Source organism: Ptychodera flava, chromosome 3, assembly GCF_041260155.1.
Source record: "Ptychodera flava strain L36383 chromosome 3, AS_Pfla_20210202, whole genome shotgun sequence".
Classification (NCBI taxonomy): domain Eukaryota; kingdom Metazoa; phylum Hemichordata; class Enteropneusta; family Ptychoderidae; genus Ptychodera; species Ptychodera flava.
This window is the reverse complement of record NC_091930.1, coordinates 43,762,820-43,786,822: the sequence shown is the minus strand read 5'-3', so window position 1 is coordinate 43,786,822 and position 24,003 is coordinate 43,762,820. Positions and strand designations below refer to the sequence as shown.

Genomic DNA, 24,003 nt, shown 5'->3' with positions numbered 1-24,003 from the left:
AGGAAATGTCTGGTCATAATAACCCATAATGTAGCCTTATTGACCATACGATAGAAGCCTTGACATGCACAATTTATGAAATCCATCTCTTTGTTAATGCGGTCGCTCGCAAAAATCTTGGAGGTGCCTTAATATGTCGAAATCATTATCGTCAATGTTCTCTAGATGTTCTAAAGCAATGCTCTTAAGAAAATGTGCACGAGGTAAGTCTCGATGAATTTGGTCCATATTTGTGGTCTTTGGTTGGGATAATAACAGCAATAATAGTGCTTTATCTCCGTTTAAGTAGACTGACATCTTGACCCTTGTCAGAGAAATGTCCACTATAGGCATACATTTATTGCGTGACTTTGGACATACAGACTTACAGTTTGACCTGAAAAAATAATATGTTTGCTTATTTTGACCTATCTAGAAGTTTAAACTGACGATTCTGATGACAATTTACAGACAAATACTATAATTGCAGCTAAATCGGCAGCGTGTAAAGGCGCTGGTCGAAAAGCTAATGCCATATCAATGCACAGCTTTCTAAAACGGGATATGAATCCGTACCTTGCATCCACCATTTTGCCAGGTGTAGGCTTTATCAACAGAATAACTACATCTGTGCTGGGTGGTTGACACTCTGAACTCAGCTTCTTGACCTGAAAGTGAGCACAAAAACGGATATATTTGCTTACGAAGGTTTGTGATATTTTATATGCAGTTGTTGCATACCTCTATTATTGTGGATAGAGCAAATAACAACAATGAATTAAATGTTATTTGGACGCATAAATGTCGAAATCTTTATTGATCTACCACTTGTGAGGGCTCATTTTAAAGGTCTTGGACTGAAAAAATTTTCAACGTCTTAGTTTTTCGAATATTTAAATTTGTATTTTTTTATAGAGCTAACTCAGGTAGGGCGGACAGTTTGAATTTCATCTATCAGTAAATCTTGGGTAATTTGTTTCTCTATTGTGAAAATTTACATGGTGACCTCTAAGTTTTATTTTAGATCTAGTGACAGAAAAATTGAAAGTTTTGTTGAGGAAAGTTTGAGAAAAAGTTTAAATCTTTCACTTTCGAAGCGCATCCTTACTTAAATCAGAAAATTTTGAAGAAAAGAAGTTTAAATCATTGACAGTTGAGTAAGTTTCTCTACTGTCTATGCTTAAATGATATCAAAATACTTAAGGACAGACATGGAGAACATTTTTCGGACGAAATTATAATTTTTTTTAATTTGCTGCTAACCATGTTGCATAAAAATCGAAGCACATGACGAGTACATTCCATTTGTACCGAATGTACACACTTACGTTGATGTGCAACACCAAGAAAGACAAGGCAGTGACCAAGAATGCAGTAATCCGGAATGTAACATTTTAAAACATCAAATTGTCAGACGTATACAAGGTTAGACCCGGCGATAAGTTTATGTTTCGTACATATTTCTTAAAATCACTATATCCAACGTCGTATGTGAAAGATGAAAAAAACATGCCAACAAGAACATAAAAACGTACTGTAGACAAGGTCAAAGGTCACATAGTAATTTCCGGCTTTTGTAATCTCTTCTTCCGGCAGAAAGATAGTAGCATTCCTACCATTGAAGAAGACTATGCTCGAAAATTGAAAATCATTAACATCAGTAAGGTTTCCAGGTAATTCTGTTGACATATTCACTGTAGTGTTCTCGAAGATCGGCGAGGACGTTGCCAGGACTATTTTAATGGCGTGTAAAGGCTTGAGGGCCTGGGAATATCAACATACAATATTCGGGTAGATTATTCTAGGGCAGACTTTACACAATTGCAGATACATACAATAAAAGGCGCATTGACATCAAAATAATTCCCAACGTTCAATTTAATGGTAGTGTTTCTGTCTGAAATGACAGTGAAGGAAAGTATTAGTAATATGGCCGTACAGAAGATTCAGTTCATATAATTACCCATTTATCTGGTGCTCGTACAAACGCATAATAAACAGCTGATCAACACCACATATGCAAACGAGTTTAGAGTTGGTAATAGATGTACATAGCAGACTCACCGTGATCCCAAACAGGTAACGGGTTGCTGAGTCGGTTTCAACGTATTGCCCCACAAGAATTGTTTCATTCAGTGGTGTTTGACGGTTACCAAGCCATACCAAAATGTCTTGAGTGGTATTTTGCACTGAAATCGACAACAGTTGAGATAGTTTCAAAAGGAGATAAGGTATCTTTGTCACAGGAAATCCGATTATGGAATGTTTTAATAAATAATTATGACAATGCACATGCTGTGAGTAATATAGAGAACGCTAGATATGTTGTGAGTAGATAGATTATAGCAACCTTTGTCAACAGAAATTTCAGTCTGGAACTTTTATAAATAAATAATAACAACATGGCACATGCTGAGATTAAATAGTTAGGCTAATTCTCATTTAATGGTATGGTTGAGAGACTCAACGGCAGTATTTGCGATGTGACCAAGGGAATATTTTAGCTACTATATAATATCATCCAATCTATTTCGATAGCCACTTCCATTCGATTAACCAGTGACACTTCAATATCAGTATTTCAAACTAGATATTGAAATATATATTCCGTGTCTCTTATAGTGAGATGATTGTCTGCCAACACTAAATATGCACCACAAGGAACATATAAGTTGCAAAAAAAACCGAATGTATATAAGTTCCACAAAAGTTAGATATTTTGATTGAGAAACACAATTACTTTTACTACAATCATTACCCTACCTTTGATTTCCTGACTGGATTCATTCTTAAACGACAAGCTCAAGATGTCAGTCGTAAATTGGTCAGACATATTTGAAAACTGATGAAATTCGTTTCCAAGGCGGAATATCTGAAGCAAGAAGAAAATAATATCTATTCGACCAAGTGTTCATAGGGGTTAAATGTTAGATGTCACAGTGTTCCGATATATAGGTACATGCTTCTGTTATGAAGGCCAAGAGGCATTCTTAACATGGCAAAGACATTGTCTGCTCTGAACTAACAAAAGAGACTTAGGCAAATATCCCTCAGTCACATTCCATTCCAAGTCATTTGAAGTCATTCCAACATGTCCCTCACCATCAGTATGAATGTATCATTAGCGAATCAAGTCCGAGCTTTGAAGTTAAGTTTATCTTTTTATCCACATGTTGCTTTCTGAGTCCTTTGCCAAGACATTGTCAAACCCATAGCTTAACTATAATCTGAAACTACTGGGGAAGGAACGTTTGTAAATTGTCTTTTGGTATCCAAAATGTTCACAAAGAAAAATTGCATGATCGTATGTTGCACGTTGTAATCCGACAGTGACATGTACTTTAATACATACATAATGTTAAACATACCACTCTGTTTATTGTCATGTTTCGGTTAAGTTGAGGAAAAATATGCTCCGCCGAAGGAATTCCAAATCCACTATGAGGGCCTACCATCAAAGTACCATGACTCAGATCCTGCACTGTGTTCTTTTCCAAATTCAGAACAAGTGAAGGAGTCTTGAGAACAACAGCTGCGCCACCTCTGGTCATCTTGTTAATAATGAAGTTAGCTATATCGTCAACCATTGTCCGGATATTTTGTGAATTGTTTCTGCATTTCTGGATGGATATTGTCGATGTCATTTACCGGAATGTCATCTAAAACATCTTGTATATCATTAAGAATTTCTGTAAAAAACAACAACATGAAATGATTCACGATTAAACCTATTTTTTACAATGAGTGAGCTAATTGTAAGGTACAGAACGACACATATCTACTTTTATATCATATGGTTTCCTAATTGTAATATACCCAGAAGGAAATATTTTCCACGGGTTTCAAATAGATTGACAGTCCGTTCATCTTAGAAAGTCTTCTGATGTTTTTAAACGGATAGCGCGCATCAAATAAACAATTTTCCTTCAAGCATTACGGAAATTTCTTAACAAAATGAGTAGTCATTCTTCATTGATTGATTCGTCATTGATCTTGAACTATTATCTGTCACCCTGTCTTTCGCAAAATAAAATAATTAAAAAAAAAGAATCAACAAACTAACCTTGCGCTAACACGATACTCATGTTCAGTGTGAAATTTCCTCCCAAGAGTTGCGAAATGTTGAGATCAATATCGTCAATTCTCTGCACAGGTAATTAACGAAGACAGGTGAGTAAAATGATCAATGTTTTATGGCTAAGATCGCTTTGATGACTACTAAACAAGTAATACAAGTTGCGGTGTTTAAATTATGACAGCGTCTGACATACTCGCACATCATTTGCGAAGACCACTATTTGAGGACAGAAGGAAATACCAATATTGAAATGTAGAAAACTCCGTCGGATTGCTTTTTGGTTTAAAGTTTTCAAGCCACTTCTCCAATTTTTGAAGGCAGACGCGAAGACAAAAATGTGTTATCTCAAAATGTTTGTTAATGTAATTTCGAATACGATAATAACATTTATTGAAATCTTATTGTAGTTCTGAAATGTCAGGAACAATTATTAATACAACTTGACTTTAATGTATTCAATGTCTTGAAGATCCACAACCATGGATTAATATAATTAGAATATGTGGAATTTACGTGTAATCTTGTTACCTGTAAAACCTCCGTAGATTCAGTCGTGTTAATGACAGTGGGCGGTTCTGTCGTCACGTTGAGGGTTTCATCATCTATAGATTATGCAAAATACAAACGATAACATGATTAATGACATCGGAACGCAGCGAATTGTCATATTGCATTAAATACTTGATAAACCGGCTAGTTTTCTGTCCTTGAAAATTTGTAATTGTAAAAAATCACACTGCATGAAAACCCAATAATTCAGATAAATTCACATGAATGAGTTGCCTGTTATAGTATAATACAGGTGAATTCACATGAAACCACATGAATACAGGCTAGCTGAATACAAAAAATGGATTATTGACTGTATTCATCTGTATATGCATTCTTCAGCTAAAATACAGGCAATAATCCATGTTAATACAGTAAGTATTATAGGGTTTTTATGTAGTGTCAGTTACTGTAATATTTGCAAGACATGTACTAAACAAAATAAATGAGTTATGTGATTTTCTATGAGGAAAATACGCAATCTACCTGAACTAATGTTAGTAATCTTTGCAATATAGAATTCTTCAACGTTCTGGATTAACAAAAAAGGCAGCAGACAGCATCAGGACAGGATCAGTCTATACTGCTTCCAAAGAGCGCCTCGAACATAGTTCGTTCTTCGTGATATCTTTATCAGTGAGCCTATTGCAATGTTTTTCTCAATTATAAGAATTTTGAAAAGGGTCACAGAACTGACAATTGTAGGTGATTCATCATGACTTCTGTTAGTTGTAGGGTAAAAGAAAAATCAAGTGAACAGATTTTATTAGACCATGTATCATTCTCGCCCACTTAGTCAGCGAGCTAACGCTTTGCAATTCCCTACATTTGAAATTGCACATTTGCTTAACCATATCCAAAGGTAAATGGTCGCTCAAAGAAATACAAAAACGGATTTTGTTTCTGTTTTTGTTCACTCGCATTTCCTTCAAAGAAACCAGCAAAACTGCAGAATAGCCTACTAGTAGGCACACGTCATACAAACATGCTATCGCCTCATATGAGTAATACATTATCTTATATTCAGACATTGTCTTGGACTCCTGAAAGTTAGTATACCAAGAAAGAGCAAGTCAATCCAGTTATACTTGCTGTGGGCAATTTGCGGGCAATTATCAAATACGTTTGTGCAACATCATAATGGTGACTTTGATATATTCTTGAACATAAACTTGCTCGCACACACATGGAACATCGTAATCTTTGCGTCTAGCCATTGACCTAACCGTAACTTCTTTTCCAAAGAGAAAAAAAAAACGATGAATGAATTATTACCAACTGCCTTCTTTCTGGGTAGCATAGCAGTCATTGCAGACCCAACAAAGTTGTTTCATCATCGGGGAGCAGGGCCGCTTCGTTTCCGTCCTTTGTACAGGTACAAGCTGCCTCACTGGACAGCTATTCAGAGTAAACTACGATCACAACCCTTAAATTATTAAGTTATATTTCATTTCATACAATTATTGTTCTACTTTTATTTTGTTTACAATTTATGCTCCTCGATTTTACCTTTTCGCAGGCGTTTTCTGCTATAAGATACAATTTTCAACTAGGAATGAGTTTTTAAATATCAATTTAATGTATTTATTAAACTCTCTCTAAAGGAAATTTACTTATCCCTCCCACAAAGTTGTTAAGTGAATTTCAAGAAGCACACTAAAAAACAAAGGGCCTTAAAGAGAGCCTCGGGTTAAAGTATAATGCACATATATATGTATTAAGTATCAGAGGATTACAGACGCAGAAAATAAGCCAGGACAATACTTCTTAAAATGAATTCAATGATTTCTCACTGGCCAAAGACATCAAGAGACTGAAGAGGTATTTTCACATATCAACCAGTGAGCAGGCTTTGCCGGCAACACTTGAAGAAAAACGTCATATTCATGATTTGCAAATATTTCTATAAATAAGGGGTTGTTATGACCTTCACATTTTCTTAAACGTTTGAAGACCAGTAATTTACTAAGGGCGGCAACTTTTGCAAATTTTCCCTGAAATACAGGATTTAAAATTCGTATCACCTTGACTTGAATGGAAGAGCCGAATAGAAGAAAACATTATTAACATCATGATATATGACGATTAATGTTAAAGAAAAATATTTTTCAGGTGCAATAAGATATTTTAAGTATATTTATGTATGCAAAATGTACTGTCATCACCTGATTCTTCACAAAGCACATTTTTTGCACTTCCACAATCTTCTGTCATCCACGTCGATGTATTTTCACTGACAAATTAATTAAAGCAGTAAATATTAAGTTTCAAACGTAGGAGAACCTATTTCATCATGAAAATGAGCATAAATAATTAACGGAAAAGTACAAAAAGATGTTTTCAAATCTGTAGAAATACATCAATTACATATTCACAATCAACAGCTATCTACCTGGCAACAGTTGCAAGAGTTACCATTATAAGGCAATGGTTGATTCATTCAAAATCCTTGAGCTTGCGTTAAATTCTATAATGAAGTGTAATTGTGAAAATAGTTGACTTAAGCGACAAGGGTAAGCCAATCAGATAGCAGGTATCATAAAATGGTATTAATCGATTATCAGTGAACTTACAGCTCACAGTCGAAAAAGCCTGAGCTTGCGTACATTACAACGAAGAGTTAGTAGCAAACCTTTGTCATGATATACGTTTAAAGGACTCGGATATCAGGCTGGCCAATAATTTCGGTCTGATAAATGACCCCTGCCTGGCCGCTAAAATACAAAGCTTCATTGGAGCTCTCTGAGATTTGAAATGATCTCTTTCAAACACCGCCTTTATATTTAAACAACACGATACAGCTAAACGATTATATTTTTGTTGTTATTAATTTAAATACGGGGGCAAAACACTCAAACAGCCAGATTGCTATAACATTGGCAAAGCAAGTGAACATTTGCATATAGTTAATTCGAACAACGAGCAATAATTCGTAGTATTTGGTCCAAACTCTAAACCAGCGAATGCATTTCTAATAACAAATTCCAAAGGTAAACGTAGGGTAACGTTAAAGAATCTCCACAAAGTTGACTAAGGCGAATAAACCTAGCACCAAGATTTTTCTGTACGCGTCTTCCTATTGTTTCCATACACTTTGAAACGATCTTGAGTATAAGAATCTGATGTATGCTGGACGTATCATTATCCGAAAAGTACGCTTAAGTCTGAGACATAATCTATTAATTAATAGTTGATATTTACATTGCATACCTCTCATCGACTTTCGTGTTTATTATTACACACGAAGATTTGTTGTAGATTTTTTCTTCAAAGGAGTCAGGTATGTATGTCAGAATGGTACCCTCATGTGTTCTTAAATCTCCAGAGGTGACATTCAGGTAGGCATCTATCCAAATGTTGTATCCCAACTCTAGTGTCCGCGAAAAATTCAATACTTCAAGATGTTTCTCCTCATCGGTAATCCTTACCAAGCGTAACCCACGCTGCTTACAGAGTTCGATTGCCTGAGTAATGTTCCACCTTTCCATGATGAAGAGCTCTCCCGATCCTAGAATTGATGTACGAGAAGACATTTCTAGAGTAGTAAGATTTAATAATAAAGGGATCTGAAAACTGTGAAGCCAGGCATGACACAGGTATATAACTCATATATTAATGATGAACTCACCTGCGTTTTCACAAATTGGAATCATCCTTGAGTCACAAGGCACACTTTTGAAGTTTGGCTTCCTGCGAAGACATATATGTCCGAAATGTATCATTTGCCCTTTTTTAGTTTTACACGTTCGGATTCTGAGGTAATACAGTATGGTTTCAAGGCCTTAGATTTGATAGTTAGAGGTGTAGGTGTCTGATGCGTCAATTAATCATGCAAGAATTTAAACATAAATGCCATAATCTGGCAAATTAGCGATATTGGAGAAAATGGTAAACCTAAGGTTTTAATCATCCTTGCAAGATGAACTTAAGGTACCTATGTTTTTGATAAATACAAAATTATTATGTGTAGACTTACTTGATAGCTATGCAGTGGTTCGCTGTTGGGATATCAGTGTTCACAAATGGTTTATAGCTAAGTTCAAGGCCGTCGCTTGTCTTTACTACATTTATATCAGATGTTACTGTGGCATCAATCCAGAGCTTCTTGCTTCCCTCTGCAATAGCCTGCAGAATGTTTTCGTGTTTTTCTTGACTGTCGTCTTTCACCAGTCGTAAACCAAACCGTTGACAAATTAGCCGTCCTTGATATTGATTTGCAGTACCAAAATATGTAAATTTTGCCAAAGCTATAAAACAAATAGTCCATTTATAATGAACGTAAAACTTTAAATTTGAAACGTATGAAAGCTCATTGAATAGTCGCTTGCATATCAGTGAATTCACTTAAGCTCATCGGTCCGAATTTTGCTGTGAGTAAGTATTCAAGTGTTACGATAATATTTACTGCTTCAATGAAACTGTCGTCCTCAATTTGATAAACAATGTTCATAATTTTTGAGGAATCAATGCTTTCAGTTTGTGCTTATGACCGACTAAGAGTAAATACTTAAAACACTTCACAACGCTGTCACAACTCTGCGTATGGGACCAGCGTATGAGACGGACACATGGCAAATACAAAACACACGATTAGCTTGAATATCAGGACACATTTCAAAGTAACGCGCGACTCAATTGTTAATTACAGTAAACCAGCCGCTCTGTCAGGACTGACAATTCAACGGTTGATTACATTTAATATACAATGTAACTGTTTTTCCAATTTCAGATGAGAATTAAAAAGCCGATTCAGAAGAGGTTTTAACTGTCAATTGAAACTGTAAAAGCAGCTACATTAGAGATAAAGTATAATCGATTTATCGGGTATCAGTCTAGACAGCGCTGTCCCATGCTGGTTTTTCTGTAATTAATCAATGAGTCGGTGACTTTTAAATGTGTCGTAATAGCCGAGCTAATCGTATATGTTGTAGGTGCAACGTGCCGGCGATATGCGAGTTGTGGCACCGATGTGAAATGCACCTTAGTCCGTATTTTAAGTCATGCGTCAGTTATAGAAGAACTTGAAAGAGGCCATTTTAATGTCTCTGCTTGAGAAAGAATGGAATAATATTGAGTTTGATTCAGTGCGATGGTATTCACTTGCTATTTGCAGAAAGGATGTATCTTTCTCTACAAACATTTCAGGCAATTTCGAGGGGGCTATAAATCAAGTGAATTTGCCAGTTATTCTGTGTACCTTGTTGCAGGACTACTTATCATAATTGCTATGAAATACTGAATGTTACATTTTATGTAAACAAATTAAACACTTTTGCGTGCCTTTGATAAAGCAGTGTCCACTGGTACTATTCTTTAGTTGTTTTAACTTAACTATGGGTTTATGCTTCAAGTGAAAGTTTACACAAGGAAGCTCGCTTCAAGCGTAACTCGCGATCGGTAAATTGGACGTAACCTTCCACAGAGTACTGATGCAGTAAGCGTTTAAGAAAAAAATCTTCTTGATTAGATGTCGGTGTTCTTTCAACATCTCATGGCATTAAATGTCCTTTATCAAAAGTTATAGTTTTTTCTAGCTTCTGTATGTCTTGTATCTCTTACGTTTCAGTCTTATTTGTTTTTGTTGTGTTTTGTAATGCTTTGTTTTGTTCTTGTATAACTAGGTGTGTGAGTGGGGTTTTCCTATTTTTCCAGTTATCAAAATAGTATAGTCTTGCAGTTTAATGCAATGGCAAAAATGTTAGAGAAAAGAAGAAATTTAGCTTCCATAACTGGACGTTACGTAGATTTTTTGTTTTATTCGCTATGCTATATTCATAAGTGCATAAAGGCTGTGCTGTGACGAAAATATTCATGTATGACATAATCTAACATTTTGAAATACGGATTTAGTTCAGCGAAGGAAACGAGAGAACTTTAAACATCTATAATGCAGAGTGTTCTTTCACAGGTTCAAGATTAGAGCCAAAGACAAAAATTTTCAATTCAGATCCCTTTATCTACAGACATGACATACCAGTGAACCAAAATTGCAAATATCAACTTACCTGATCCATGTTGGAAAATGGCCAGAGCAAATACCACAATAACAAGACCGATGCGAAATTCATGAAAAATATTTAAAATATTTCGATGCCGTTGCTTCATGCTGAGCCTTTAAACATTTGGTAGAAATCAACTTTTTAACTTCTCTGCGTACACAACTGAAATTCGTACATGTACATACTTTGTATGCTTCTTAACATGACGACGTCTCAAACTGACGATTGAATATGACGATGACACCCACGTACTTACTTAATGAAGTCTGACAGTAGAAATGCAAACTAAATGAGGCATGATAATCAATAATTTGCAAGGTCATCAATTTACCAAGCGCACGACAAAAGTGTATATGTAGGCGCCATACAGTCTTCCTGTTAAATATATCAAAAGTTTGACTTGCACATCATACGTCCCAAAGAGAAACATTTTAATGAGTGCATCATCACAAAATTTCACAAGCTGCATCAGGTTTAGCGAGTCACCGTGAATTCCACACCTATTGTTCACAGGAGTCTCCCCCCGAGTGTCACATACGGGCATGTGTGCTACTTTTATACTGTGTGTCTGTTGACAGGAATGCGCTTTTCCGCCGAAGCACAGTCAATGTGACTGGTGACTCTATTGCGGACACTCGGTCACTTTGCCACTTGGTATTTCACTTCATGGCAGAAAGTTAAACTTCAAATTCTATTCAGTTTTACCAAGAGACCAATGAATTGAACAGCAAAAACTGAATTCACATACATAGCAATGTTTGATGTTCCCTATTAAAATGTGTAATGGTTGTGAAGAAATAACTGTGATGATCAAATGATTGAACCTCGATGAAAGAAGAACCTGTGCGCCCTCTAGCGAATGTGGTAAACTTACAAGGCGCATACGTTTCCGTCCGTGTCGATTGAATCAATCCCACTGACTCCAAGGAAAGGGTGTCTTCCCATTACTAGATATTGTGGAAAGTGAAATTACAATAAAAGGGTGAAATCATTAACTAAATATATTGTAGGCTTACTGCAAGAGGTGCAGACCATGCGAGACTACGTAAAAATCAACTTTCAAGTCACCTATTAATCATATCAACTGTGTAGGTGTAGGAGCGAACATGGAATAAATTGGAGAACAGAAATGAATCGACCAGCATATAATACAATGTTACTAAAAACATTGTATAGGGTACATTCTCTACCAATTTGAAAGTCGTGTAGGATTGCACTGTTTATATAAATGAGAAACGTCATTCCTATTTTTTAAATAAGCAAACTGTCAAAGAATGATAAGGAGTCAAACCCAGTGTAGCATGACGTAAGTGGGTAATAAGAATACTTTTCAAGGCACGGTTAACTTTTGTTATCGAAGTATATTTCAAGAGACGTTCTTAATCAAGAATTGTATGTAGGATATGTACGTGTTTACGGCGATTTTTAATTTCTTTTCCAGCTCAGTCAGCTTTAATTGTATTGTCTTTTTGCTATTGATTGGTCTTCTTAGTGTTACAATTATTTCAGTCTTGTTATTAAGGAAAGTCAGTTTGATCTTGTTTGTCGCGAAATCACACAATAAAAGGATTTTCTCACGTTCTGCTACGCTCTATGGGAAATTTAATGAATTGCTGATGTAGTCACGATGGTGACCTTTTTTTCCTAATTGCTATTCATGTCATATGATCGATGGTCCCGTTTCCAGAGAGACAGAGCCAGTTTTCAAACTTAGGATAAATTTGAGAACAGTTACTTTACCAAGACTGCCTTGTTCTGTTGAACTTTCTGACAACTTTGTTGTCTTCTGCAGAATACAATAGAATATAACTTCATATATTGGATTCTGGTGCTCTATAAATAATTTGCTTACTAGTTTGATCGGTATATCTGTGACTGAGGTGAGCTGTAGGCCAGTGTCTCGGACAGGGTATAGCAAGGGTGACTGTTGTCGCAGTGTATGGGGTAAAATATTGCTAAAGAAAGCTAACCCACGAAACCAAAAGATTTTAAATGATCTTTTCACCGAAAAAAATAACAAAACATGGTGAAAGCATTTTATTATGCTTCGAATTTTGAATATGTCATCCCTGTGAATTTGGACGTGTAAGAGAGAGAGAGAGAGAGAGAGAGAGAGAGAGAGAGAGAGAGAGAGAGAGAGAGAGAGAGAGAGAGTCTATAAAATTCTTATGCGTCGTGAAATGCCTATTATGCCTGAAATTTTAAGTCACAGCTCTTTAGCGATTCACCGTCAATTGTTGTTGCTTGAAAACAAAGCCAGCCAGGGACACGTATCTCAATAGTATATTATGTGCATGAGTTTCGATAGCTATATTCAATCTTGCCGACACTGATGTAAATTGTATCTCTCAGAATCCCAACATGGGCGTGAAACCCAAAGTCGATGTACGCAACTATAATGTCATTTCCCCAAGCTTGTCATTTGTATTAGTTTTCTTTTGTTTTATGGAAATTCCGACCTTTCCTCGGTCAACAATCTATTACTCCAATAAATTATGCCTACCAACTAATCACAGTACCTCGCAAGAGGAATGTTTATCCATGACATGTAAACAATGACGTAACACGCGTAACTAAAAAAACAAAACCAGAAATAATTGATCAGGAGAGAATCGCTCTTGAAGCTGCAACAGGTTAAATGATTATTTCAGAATAGTTCTTATATCAGAGCTACACGCCATTTTTAATTGTCATTTCTATTACATCGTCAAAGTGTTAGCTGATAATGGATAAGACATTTTAAGAAGACACGTTTTTGGATAAAAATGAACAAGGTGTAAGAATTGCAGTGTGAAAATGTAGATAGGTGACTTTGCCTTAAATCGTGTTGGGAAATACATGCAAGGACGTCCACCAGTCTATACTTGAGGTAAGAAGTATTAAAATCATAATGGCAGGTACGTGTTTTGTAGTGATTACTTCTTGGGGCAATACATATGGTAAGAAAATACCCTGATGATTCAAAAGGTGTTGATAAGTCTAACATGCCAATGTATTAGGCCTGTAATACACTAGCGGAGTATCTAGATATTTGTCGAAATATAAACTTAAGAGTTTTGTATTGGAAACATTCAGGTTGATTTGTATAGTAAAAATAAAAATTCGTCTATATTTCGAGAATATGGTATAATACTAAATCATATAAGCATGTGTGACACGTGCTTGTATCGACACATGTATGCACAAATTTGTGTGAAATAGTAGCAACCTGATAGGTTGTCCTGAAGTACATGCACAAGTAGGTAACGTGTTCCCCTGCGTGTGGTGGGGAGCAAACATAGCATATCCAAATCATTAAATACATTTCGACATGATGGTGTGAAACACGCACCGTGCACCAATTATTTTGCAAGATGAAGACGCTGTCCCTTAATAAAGTCAAATTTGCGATATCCTTTACCAGGGTGGTCACAATTGAGAAAGAACTACCTTTATACCACATTTGCCATGTTACATAGGCACACATGGTAAAACTTTGCCAGTGACGGTAAAGTATATGACGAACGCGGAATAACTACACCTGTACTGGATGGTTGACAGTGACTGATACTGATACAGTGACCGAAGAATATTCAAGGCTTTCTAGTCAGCATAGATTCTTGAAAAGAATATTATAAGTGGTGAATAAAAGAGTTGTCAACGATATCATTATTCGTTCGAATGGTGACCGAAAACTAAAGACAGAATTATATAATAAAAGACTCGCATGCACTATATTTTAGAAGAAGGTGAAACTGAGGTAATACTTGAAACAAGAAGGACACATCGATTTAGAAACTCTTTAGACTTAAACGTTAGCTTCCTTTCTTTGCACTCATGACAACTTTTCCCCACACAGACTTAGACGGGGTGGCTGTGACCAATCTGGCTTGAAATTGGTCATAGCCACCCCGTCTATTAAAATTCATGAGTTTACTTTTCTTGTTTACGTACATACTTATATCAGATGGAAATCTGAGGATTTGCGATTACATCAGGTTGACAACCCCCCCCCCCCCGTACAAGAGCAATGAATGTAAAAAGTGTGAAAGAGGCTCCCACCTAAAATGTTTTTGTGTCGAGTTTGTGTTTGATTCGTTTCAAAAATGTGTTCCTACATTCTTATCCGATTGTTTGTGTTAACAAAACTGTTTGTTTCGCCTCGGATATTTGTAGGGAAGTTTGGATCAGTGTGTACGGTAATGTTTTGTTTGTGTGGGGAAAGCTTATGGCGAGACGCAGCCGGACCTATTGTGTTACAGAGTTGATAGAGTGGCCCTTTGACGCTTGCGTTTCGAAAGCCGAGTGTGGTTTCTCATCAGTCGCAGTGTAAATTCTTTCCTTAGTTTGTGTTTGTGAAAAATTATTTTAATGCATTTTAGTGGTCTTGCTCTTCGAGTAGGGAGGCAAGTATATTAATGTTTGGGTCTCGTTGTGAGTCCGTTTGGTGGTTCAGTTTGTTTGTTCTATGTTTCTTTACTTCAGTAAATTTTGTTTTGAATAGTGTGTCTTTTAGAATTTTGCCGAGGTTTGTGAATTTTTAGGCAATAAGTACCACTGCGGGGTACGGATTTTATGTTTTCTGGATCAAGATACTTACAAGTATCATGATCGATGTGTTTGTTCTCGTACATTTTGTTTAATACTTCGTGTACTTTGTTTACTGTTTGTGTTGACAAAGACAAAACCCGACCCTTGTCGAAGGGTTTTTATGGTAATTTGTCTACTGTTTGCAAGCTGGTTTATCGCGATTCTTTGGGCACGCGACATGTTTTGTTTCCTTGTTTGAAAGGGTATCTCTAGAAGTGCGAGTTTAGCAGCTTCAGATAGCTTTCAGGTTTTTGTATTTTTTTGCTGTTCGTGGAGTCCAATTTGACTTTTCTTTGAATTTGTGTTGTTGCGATTGTTCGTGTCTCATGATGTCTCCGGTGTTTGGCTTAATTGCTAATGAAACTTTTAATGTTAATTGTTTTCCAAGTCAACTATCCAAGCATTTTAAGAGGGGTGATCAAAAAGGCCAGAACAGCCAATTTTGACCAACCGGGTTCAAGAACCCGGGAAAGGTGTTTAAAGTGTGCGATAGATGTGTTTACGACATAAACATTACGAACAGTAGGATTAAGATAGGTATGAATAATCCAAACTGCCCAGTTTCTGTGTGGGGAAAAGTTGGAATGCTGGAACTTAGCTGTCTATTGCATGCACGACAAATGAATACCGTCCAGCAGTCGATGTAAAAGTTACGTGACAGAGGACTGTGCATTTGGTTGTAGCGAAATCCAAGACTGAATAGGTCTATCTGAAGGTTCACCTGACCTCTGTCGAGACCCAACTCATAAAAAAATGGCAAAAACTAGAGATAGTCTTATGTCTACCATCGAACATTCAGACAGATTGAGTTTTAACAAGCGGTAAGGACATCATATGTATACATTCTACTGATTCGGGGAAAACAATCTTCTTATTATTTTTGGATCACGACCCAGGTCATCAGTGGTTGTAGCCAATCAGGGGTCATTTTGAAAAACAGTAATTGCATAGGAATTACCCCAGATTCTGTTCTCTACGACTTTAGGGTGAAGTGTGGTGCCACCGCCTAGCAGAAAGGTGAGCCACCGTGTGATATCGAATTTTTTTCAGAAAAGCTGTTAAGTAAACTGTACCGCAGAGCATTTTGCACAGGTGAGTGACTGGTTGTTGGAAAGAGTGTTGCTGAAGCAGTATTTCTTTGGTGTTGATAAAAGGTATGGGGCATTGTAACACTGCCAAATTAAAATGAAAGCTTAGCTGCTGATAATATGTCACTACTGTTCAGCGGGAATTTCGATCACAAAACATTTAGGTCAAGCTTAAGGTGAAAAATTGCGGGCTATTATGTAGGAAAATGAAGGTCCTTTGGCCCAGTAGTGTGTCCTCTTGACCTCAAAAGTGTTGTCGGCAAAAATTTGAGAATGATGTGCTCCCTCTGCTATATTAAACCACTAAATATAATTCAATAAATGTATTTGACTTCATTAATGTGCTTCGTGACCTGTATAGAATTAATAACTAATGGGACTATAGTGCATTTCCTTTGCAACGTCCAACATTTAGTATTTGAATTAAGAAAATATATTTTACACCAAAAGTGTCCCTGCGACGTAAAAAGTGTTCCTTGATGATTTCCATGGTTACATGCTCCTACTGCCTTATCCAACTACCTATACGTAATTACAGGGATTTATTTGACTTCAAAACATATGCCAGCTGACCCCCAAAGTATCAGTTACTAACAAGACTCCGTTCGCCTTGTCCACCATTACGTATTGAACTAAGAAAAGATATTTGTCTCCAAATGTGTCCCCGGATAATTCTGATGATTGTATGCACCCTCTGCTATATTAAACTACTACACGCAATAGAAGGAATTTGTTTAATTTCTAATATATGCCAGGTGACCTGTCAAATGTGAATTACGAAAAGCATTATTGTAGACGTCCACGACCTTATCCAACCTTATTGAATTGAAAAACGTCTCTGACTCCGTTTGTGAACCTATGACCTCGTAAGTATCCCTTGTTACGATAATACTGATAATTATACTAGTATGCTTTATTGCTCTATTCAGTTACTTATGTCTAACTGCTTTATTGTACAGGTAATTTTAATCATTATTTTTGTATCTAACTTGAATTATTAATTAATAATTCCCTCTATAAACAATGTGTGTTTGCGGAAAAAGAAACACAATCCATTAACTTTGTTAGTTCTGTTCCGAGCTATGATTTTATGCTGTTTAAAGTGTTAAATATCATCAAATACGTCGATTTTAAAACCGTCCCTCTATAATGGAGGTATGTTTTTGGAAAAACTAGCCCAAGACTTTGTTATCCTGTTCCGTTCATATACTTTTATATCCAACTTGAAGTATTCAATAAAACAAATAATGATGAGTCAAAACATGGATATTACCTCAAATCTTTCCCTCAACTTTACGATGTTTTTCAAAACACTAGTTTCCCCTTAAGAAACGCTTTCGATATCTAATCATGTTTATATAATGTATAATTTTAAGATTTAAACAACGTGAACTATAAACTGTCCATAACTTCAATAGCATCTCGTTTTATGGTAGGTATAGTTTTGAAAAAAAAAACCAAAACAATAGACCCCTCTGATAATTCTGCATCTAGCCCTCTTCCTGCTTTTTCATATCGGTTTATGTATAGAGCAGCGATGAGCATGACTTTAAAATGTCGATATGACTTCAAATGCGTCATTTTATAGAGGATGCATAATTTTAATGGACAATAGCCCTTCCTTTTGTTAATTATGTCCTAAAATCTTGTTTTGTATATTTTTATCTAGTTTTAAGTAGTGAATTGCGGTAAAAATTTCTACTGAATTGTCCAAACGACTACAAAAGCGTCCATTTTACATTAGGTATTATCACAGTTGAGTTTAGCCCCCCCCCCATCTAACCTGACATTAAGCATGGTGAAACCTTAAAAGTTAGAGACACGTAAGAGATGTTAACATATATTTCAACCATTGTGTTTTTAAATATCATTTTCGCCCTAAACTCCATTCAAAATATTTTGATTGCTCTAAAAAATATTAACAATATAAAGGTTTAGTCGCACCAAAATAGTATTGATTTGGAGTAACTTGTTCCACTTGCTTTTCTACATTGGATTTGTGAATGCCTACATGTCATTGATTATTTTAGCTAAGGCTACTCGTTACAAAATGCAACAATTTCAAGACGTGCTACACGTTTAGTAGCTTCATATACTCATCAGACATTAACGACCATCTATTAATGCAAGTCATCAAACATGGTACTACAAACCTAAAAAAAAAGACAGCATGCTGCCACGGCTACCCTCCGGCATCCTAATTATCGTGTATGTCATTTAAATCAGTGATTACGACATACGCATACACTTAGGGGCAATACATATCTGTGAACCTCGTATATTGCAAAAATCAACCTACCTGATTCATGGGGGAATTTAGCCAGTATGACAGCAATAACAACAACGGTGAGGAATCCGAGACATTTTAAATGCGGTCCCTTCATGCTGAACAATGTAATATTTGTTTCTGATGATACATTCAAATGCAGTGGTTACCTTTATGGAACGACAAATAATCAAAGAGGTGCATATTCTGTCATTCCGTAATGTCAAATGGGACGTGAATATCGAATGTAGAGGAACATCCATGTACACGACAAATATAGGCTGACCGCAAGAGATGCAGGTCATGCAAGACCATATGATAAATCAACTTTCAAGTGAACAAGTTGTCATTCCAATTGTATATGTAGATGCCATACGGTGTATTATTAAGAAATGTCAATTTTAATCTTGTTTGTCGGGAAAACGTACAATCAGGTGATTAAAACATTCAGCCAAATGAGATTTGGCCTCACGCAAACGTTTGGACATTGTTCAACTCAGAGTGTTTCTCCATGATCTGTTACCCTTTTTTAAAGATATCGATTGAACATCACGACTATTTACATTAATGGATATTCTCACTGTCTTCTACGCTTCGTTGGAAATTATATTTCTATTTTTGCTCCAATCGCCGGTTTGCTGATGTAGTCAAAATGATGACCCTTCTTTTAATTGCTTTTCAGGTCGCAAGGTACAGTGTTCCCTTGGAAATATGTTAGTCACGCAACCTTGATAAATTTTTAAAAAAGATAACGGTATCAAGACTTGCTTTATCTGCTAGACTTTCTGACAAAATTTGTGCCTTTAGCAGAACGCAAAAGAACATTACTTCTTACATTCGGATGTGCTGCTCTATAAATACAGTCCTTTATTGTTAGATCGGTTAAGGGAAGCTTACTGTTTTCACAAATTATGGGGCAAAATTTTGCTAGGGAAACTCACCTCCGACTCCAAATTTTCAAGGAACACTTAGGTCGGGTAAGATCTTTTCACCGAAATATAAAAAAACCACCGAGGAAACATTTTCGCGTATCCGTGCATTTTCGTAATGAGAAAGATTACAGTTACATTTCTATCAATTGCTAATTTTATGCATATTGTGTACTCAACAGATTAAATACCCATTTAAAGGATTTGGTGTGACAAGCAGCTGTTATCATACACCCATCCCAATATAGCTTCATTCTAGTGACGTTTACTGTTAAATATCTACCGCGATATTTTACGGTAAACTTCGACATGTGTACGATAAACGTCACCAGTTTTGAAGTATTCCCCAACTACACTATTTTGCAATTTGATGGTAAAGAACGTAAACAAACAAAATGGCTGCAGCTCTCCGCCTGCGAAGCGATGTCAGCGACGTAAAAATTTGAAGGGTTTTGAGGAACACGGATATTTCAGGTTGCTGAATACGGAAATAATTATTATTTTATTATTATTTCTTTATTTCGGAGGACCTTAATACACGTCCATACATATTACAGAATAGAAAAAAATATACTGAGCACGTTCGAAGAGAAAAAACTGTGAATAAGATGTTGAGTCTTTTAGTGTGTTCCGAAGGTATTTGTATTTTATTCTTTAAGACAAGCTCTAGCAAACATTCTGCCGTTCGCACGGCACGGTCTTCCTCCGAACAGGTTGCGAGCCCGTGGCGTGACAGCGATGCTGCAAGCGCTACACCCGTTGACACGGTAACTGTCAGCGTAAAAAAAATTGCGGTCTCTCTCTGTGCCTGGTACGACGATAAAAAATAGGGGAGATTTAAAGTACAGAACAGTTTTTGATCGCTTACGATTGTAATAGCGTATTGCACCTTAAAAAGTTCCTCCTGTACGACGATTTGTTAAACCGGTGTCTTTCTTTCTTGGAAATAATTGAGATCATCGCCTGTTCCTTGCATCGTATCAGCATTCGTGTAATTTTTGCTGTGTCAGACACGAGACGTAGTCTCGTGTCTGACGCAGCACAAACGGTAATCATGCTGATACGACACAGGAAGTGCCGATATCGGGTAATAACTTCTAAAAGTTATAATCGACGTAGTTAATGTGTGAAATATATAAATTGATATTTTTGCAGCCAACCTCTTGATAAAAACTGCGGAATTTACATTAAAGACATTAAAGTGTCGAGCAGAGAGAGAGAGAGAGAGAGAGAGAGAGAGAGAGAGAGAGAGAGAGAGAGAGACAGACAGACAGACAGACAGACAGACAGACAGACAGACAGACGAAGGCAGACAAAGAGAGACAGGCAGACAGACATTTTCAAACGGTCAATTTCTGCATAAACGTATTTTTTGATAGGCTTAGCGCCAAATGAGAGCATGCGCACACAATATTACACCGTTTCGAGTAATTTCATTATAGGGCAATGCCAAAACTTTGCGAAAATGTTAAGCATTTTAAAAATAACAATCAAATGCCAGCGCTTGAAAAATTTCTTTGCGTTGCTTTTTTTTCTTTCAAAAAATTTCATGATTTGAGATAAATTATATCAACATTAATTTAATTCAGATGAAAATGTCTTTTTCTTTTTGGCATGTCAGCGTCACTGACATGATGTCTGCCATGACTCATTAGTACTATTCATGGACTTTTTCGCAATCAATATATACCTCATGAAGGACCACTCTTCCCAAAAGTTCAACATATTAATCGTCAATGGCAACATCGCTGACTGAAATATGAATTGAGTATTGCCCTTGTGGGCTCTTTGATTGCATTTGACCAAATAGGCTTTATGATATCGATTATCTACAATAGGGAAACCATAAGGTATTTATGCCTTGTCAACTGCTGTAATTAGATCGTCTAAATTAATAGAATTGGCACTGTCTATTGAACTATAATGCACTGTTAGAATTTGCATATGCCCAGAAGATCATGGCTCATAAGTTGGTTTGACACCATCAATTCTTGTCTCGTGAAATTAAAAGCAGCTGCACTCAGATATTCACCAAATATCAATGTTCGCAAGTAAAGAAAACAAAGAAGCATTGGTGTGTATCATCATATGAGAGTTTATTAATTTATAGAATGTGTATAGTCAATAAACTTGAATTTTTGATATTCATATAAATATTTAACATTTTGAAGTTTATAGCAAATGAAGAAAGTATATTCCTCACGAGAATTTTGGAACTCATAATGTTACATTGTATTTAGCTCAATATAAAACAACTCATTGCTTATTTGTATCTTACTGCCCGCAGCTATTGTCAGAAGTTTTGTTTTGTGTTTTGAAAACATCCGACTTTTTATCGATTCATCCTAACAGTGACGTTACACGTTAAAATAATAAGAAGTGCAATAATTGGTCGGGAGAGAAATGAAACAATTGCAAAACTACAATTAGTTACGAATATTATAGAATAATTGACATTTCTGTTGTATCGTCCAAGTTGAAGCTGATAGTAAGACTATAAAAAAACACAATTAAATATTTGCCCAGAAGTAATGATCTGTAGAATTATTCTTAGGTGTCAAAAATACCTGGTGAAACATTTACAAATTTGCTAGTTTTAGCGTTACTTGATTTTTCAATAAATCTGTATGTGCATCAAGAAGATCACGTTCATCAATACTATGGTTCCAGATTGTTGAAATGTTGACCATAGCATCCTGTGTACACACGAAATTTGCTGTAGTTCAAGAAGTGATGTCGGTGTGTATGAAACAAGGAGAATTGTGGGTAGGCTCACAGATTGGGTAATAATGCTAATACTTGAATCCCATTCATTCTGATAGTTATGATCAAGGATTTCTAAGTGACGGCTGGCAGTAAAGGCAAAAAACCAAATTAACATGTTTTCTTTCCATCATCTGACAACATGTGCATCATGACTAATTAAAAAATTGTAAAAGAATGTGAAATATACATGCTCTGCCAGCTTATATATATATATATATATATATATATATATATATATATATATATATATATATATATATATATATATATATATATATATATATATATATATATATATATATATATATATATATATATATATATATATATATATATATATATATATATATATATATATATATATATATATATATATATGCCATCGGCCCTGTAAACAGTTTATCAAAATAAATAGTGATAAGAGACAAAATTTGGAAAATGAAGAATACTTGCAGGCTATTTACAGTACATCTTAAATACACAAAAGGGACATTCATTGCATATTTTGTAACAAATTCTATCTTTTTAAAGCAATAAAACAGGAATTTTGACAGACTTAACAGAGTATCATGGTGTTGTGAACGCATTAGCAATGAAAATTCTACTATTGTCAGTAAATCATAGTAAACGCACGGTAAAATATGCTTCTCGTTTTTGTAATATACAGGACGAACGAGCTTTTTATGGCACTTACACTGGGCAAAATGCTTGATATACAACAATATATACACTTATACTGATTCTGTACATGTGTCAATTACGCTAAGTATACAAGAACGTATACTAATAAAATGCAAAGCTGTGTATGTCTTAGTTTGTAAGCATGCATGTATATATTCGGGGATGTAAAAAACAGGTAATATGAAGGGGCCATAGATTTTCTCCGTAATTTACCAGGAGGCTATTGAAAAAAATCACAAGGAAAATAGAAAATCCTCAAGGCCCCCTGGAAGAAAATTCTGAAGACTCCCTTAGTGGGCATAGACATATGGTTGGAGAATACCTTGTTGATTCAGAAGGTGTTGATATGTCTGTCTTATAGAAGGCCAATGAACCTCCACCACAGATATCGTCTGTAGTACCGGTAATACGTTAGCGAGGTATCTAGACAAGAGTCAGTAAACAAAGAATCTGTATGAGCAGCATTCTGTAAGCGATGCACAGTTATACACGAGTGGCTTTTTAATGTAGTTATGCAGCAGCTTTTCATAAAAGTTCAGACAGAAATTGGGAGGTAAGTTTTAAGTTTAAGGATCAAATGCCGCAGTTGTTAAACGGCATAACTTTTGACCATTTTTTACCTCGGAAAATTCCATGTTGGAGGCTCATATTTGTTGCAAAATGTTGTTTTACGAAGAAATAAACATTATTAGTGACGTTATAGCCACATAAAACTGCTAATTTTTGTTCAAACGTGTTGCCCTTCTGAGCTCGTTTGTTGACGTCTGGCGTGCTCAGCGTGCTGGGGAGAACGCAGATATGGTGATCCCCGGGATCACGCGAGATGTACAAGTTCACGTTTATTGCGGGATCAAAACAACATCGCGTCGTGGATTGCCAGACATCTGGCTACGCAATGTGTTCGGACAATGGACTACGAGGTGTACCGGGCAAAAGTAATGAATATTTATTTTGAAATTGCTGTAAATGGCTCGCGCAGGTGCAGAAGGATGCCTACGTTGCAATCCTCGTGTCAATAGAGTTTGTATTTCTGTCCGGACAAAAATTGAAATTTTCGTTGTAAAATCACATGTTATTTAGTTGTAGGGCACGTAACGTT

The 24,003-nt window shown here is 36.0% G+C and overlaps 1 protein-coding gene across 1 annotated transcript; it reads right to left on the bottom strand.

The window, feature by feature from the left end:
* Positions 1-558: 558 nt before the first annotated feature.
* Positions 559-10,810, bottom strand: LOC139130105 (uncharacterized). The gene is made up of 12 exons (XM_070695825.1): positions 10,612-10,810; positions 8,583-8,853; positions 8,235-8,296; positions 7,817-8,114; positions 6,772-6,839; positions 4,586-4,659; positions 4,043-4,124; positions 3,348-3,668; positions 2,743-2,851; positions 2,044-2,168; positions 1,515-1,743; positions 559-647 (listed from the first exon to the last, which is right to left on the bottom strand). Exons 1-8 carry the CDS (start codon positions 10,709-10,711, stop codon positions 3,559-3,561), a joined length of 1,065 nt encoding a protein of 354 aa, XP_070551926.1. The 5' UTR covers positions 10,712-10,810; the 3' UTR covers positions 559-647; positions 1,515-1,743; positions 2,044-2,168; positions 2,743-2,851; positions 3,348-3,558.
* Between the last annotated feature and the right edge of the window lie 13,193 nt (positions 10,811-24,003).

Excerpts from the sequence above, each read along its gene's own strand:
- LOC139130105 (XM_070695825.1), bottom strand. The coding sequence starts at position 10,711 with ATGAAGCAACGGCATCGAAATATTTTAAATATTTTTCATGAATTTCGC. Across the intron at positions 4,660-6,771 it reads TGTGCTTTGTGAAGAATCAG|ATGATGAAACCCTCAACGTG; the intron begins GTGATGACAGTA and ends CATAATCTATAG. Across the intron at positions 3,669-4,042 it reads GAGTATCGTGTTAGCGCAAG|AAATTCTTAATGATATACAA; the intron begins GTTAGTTTGTTG and ends TGTTTTTTACAG.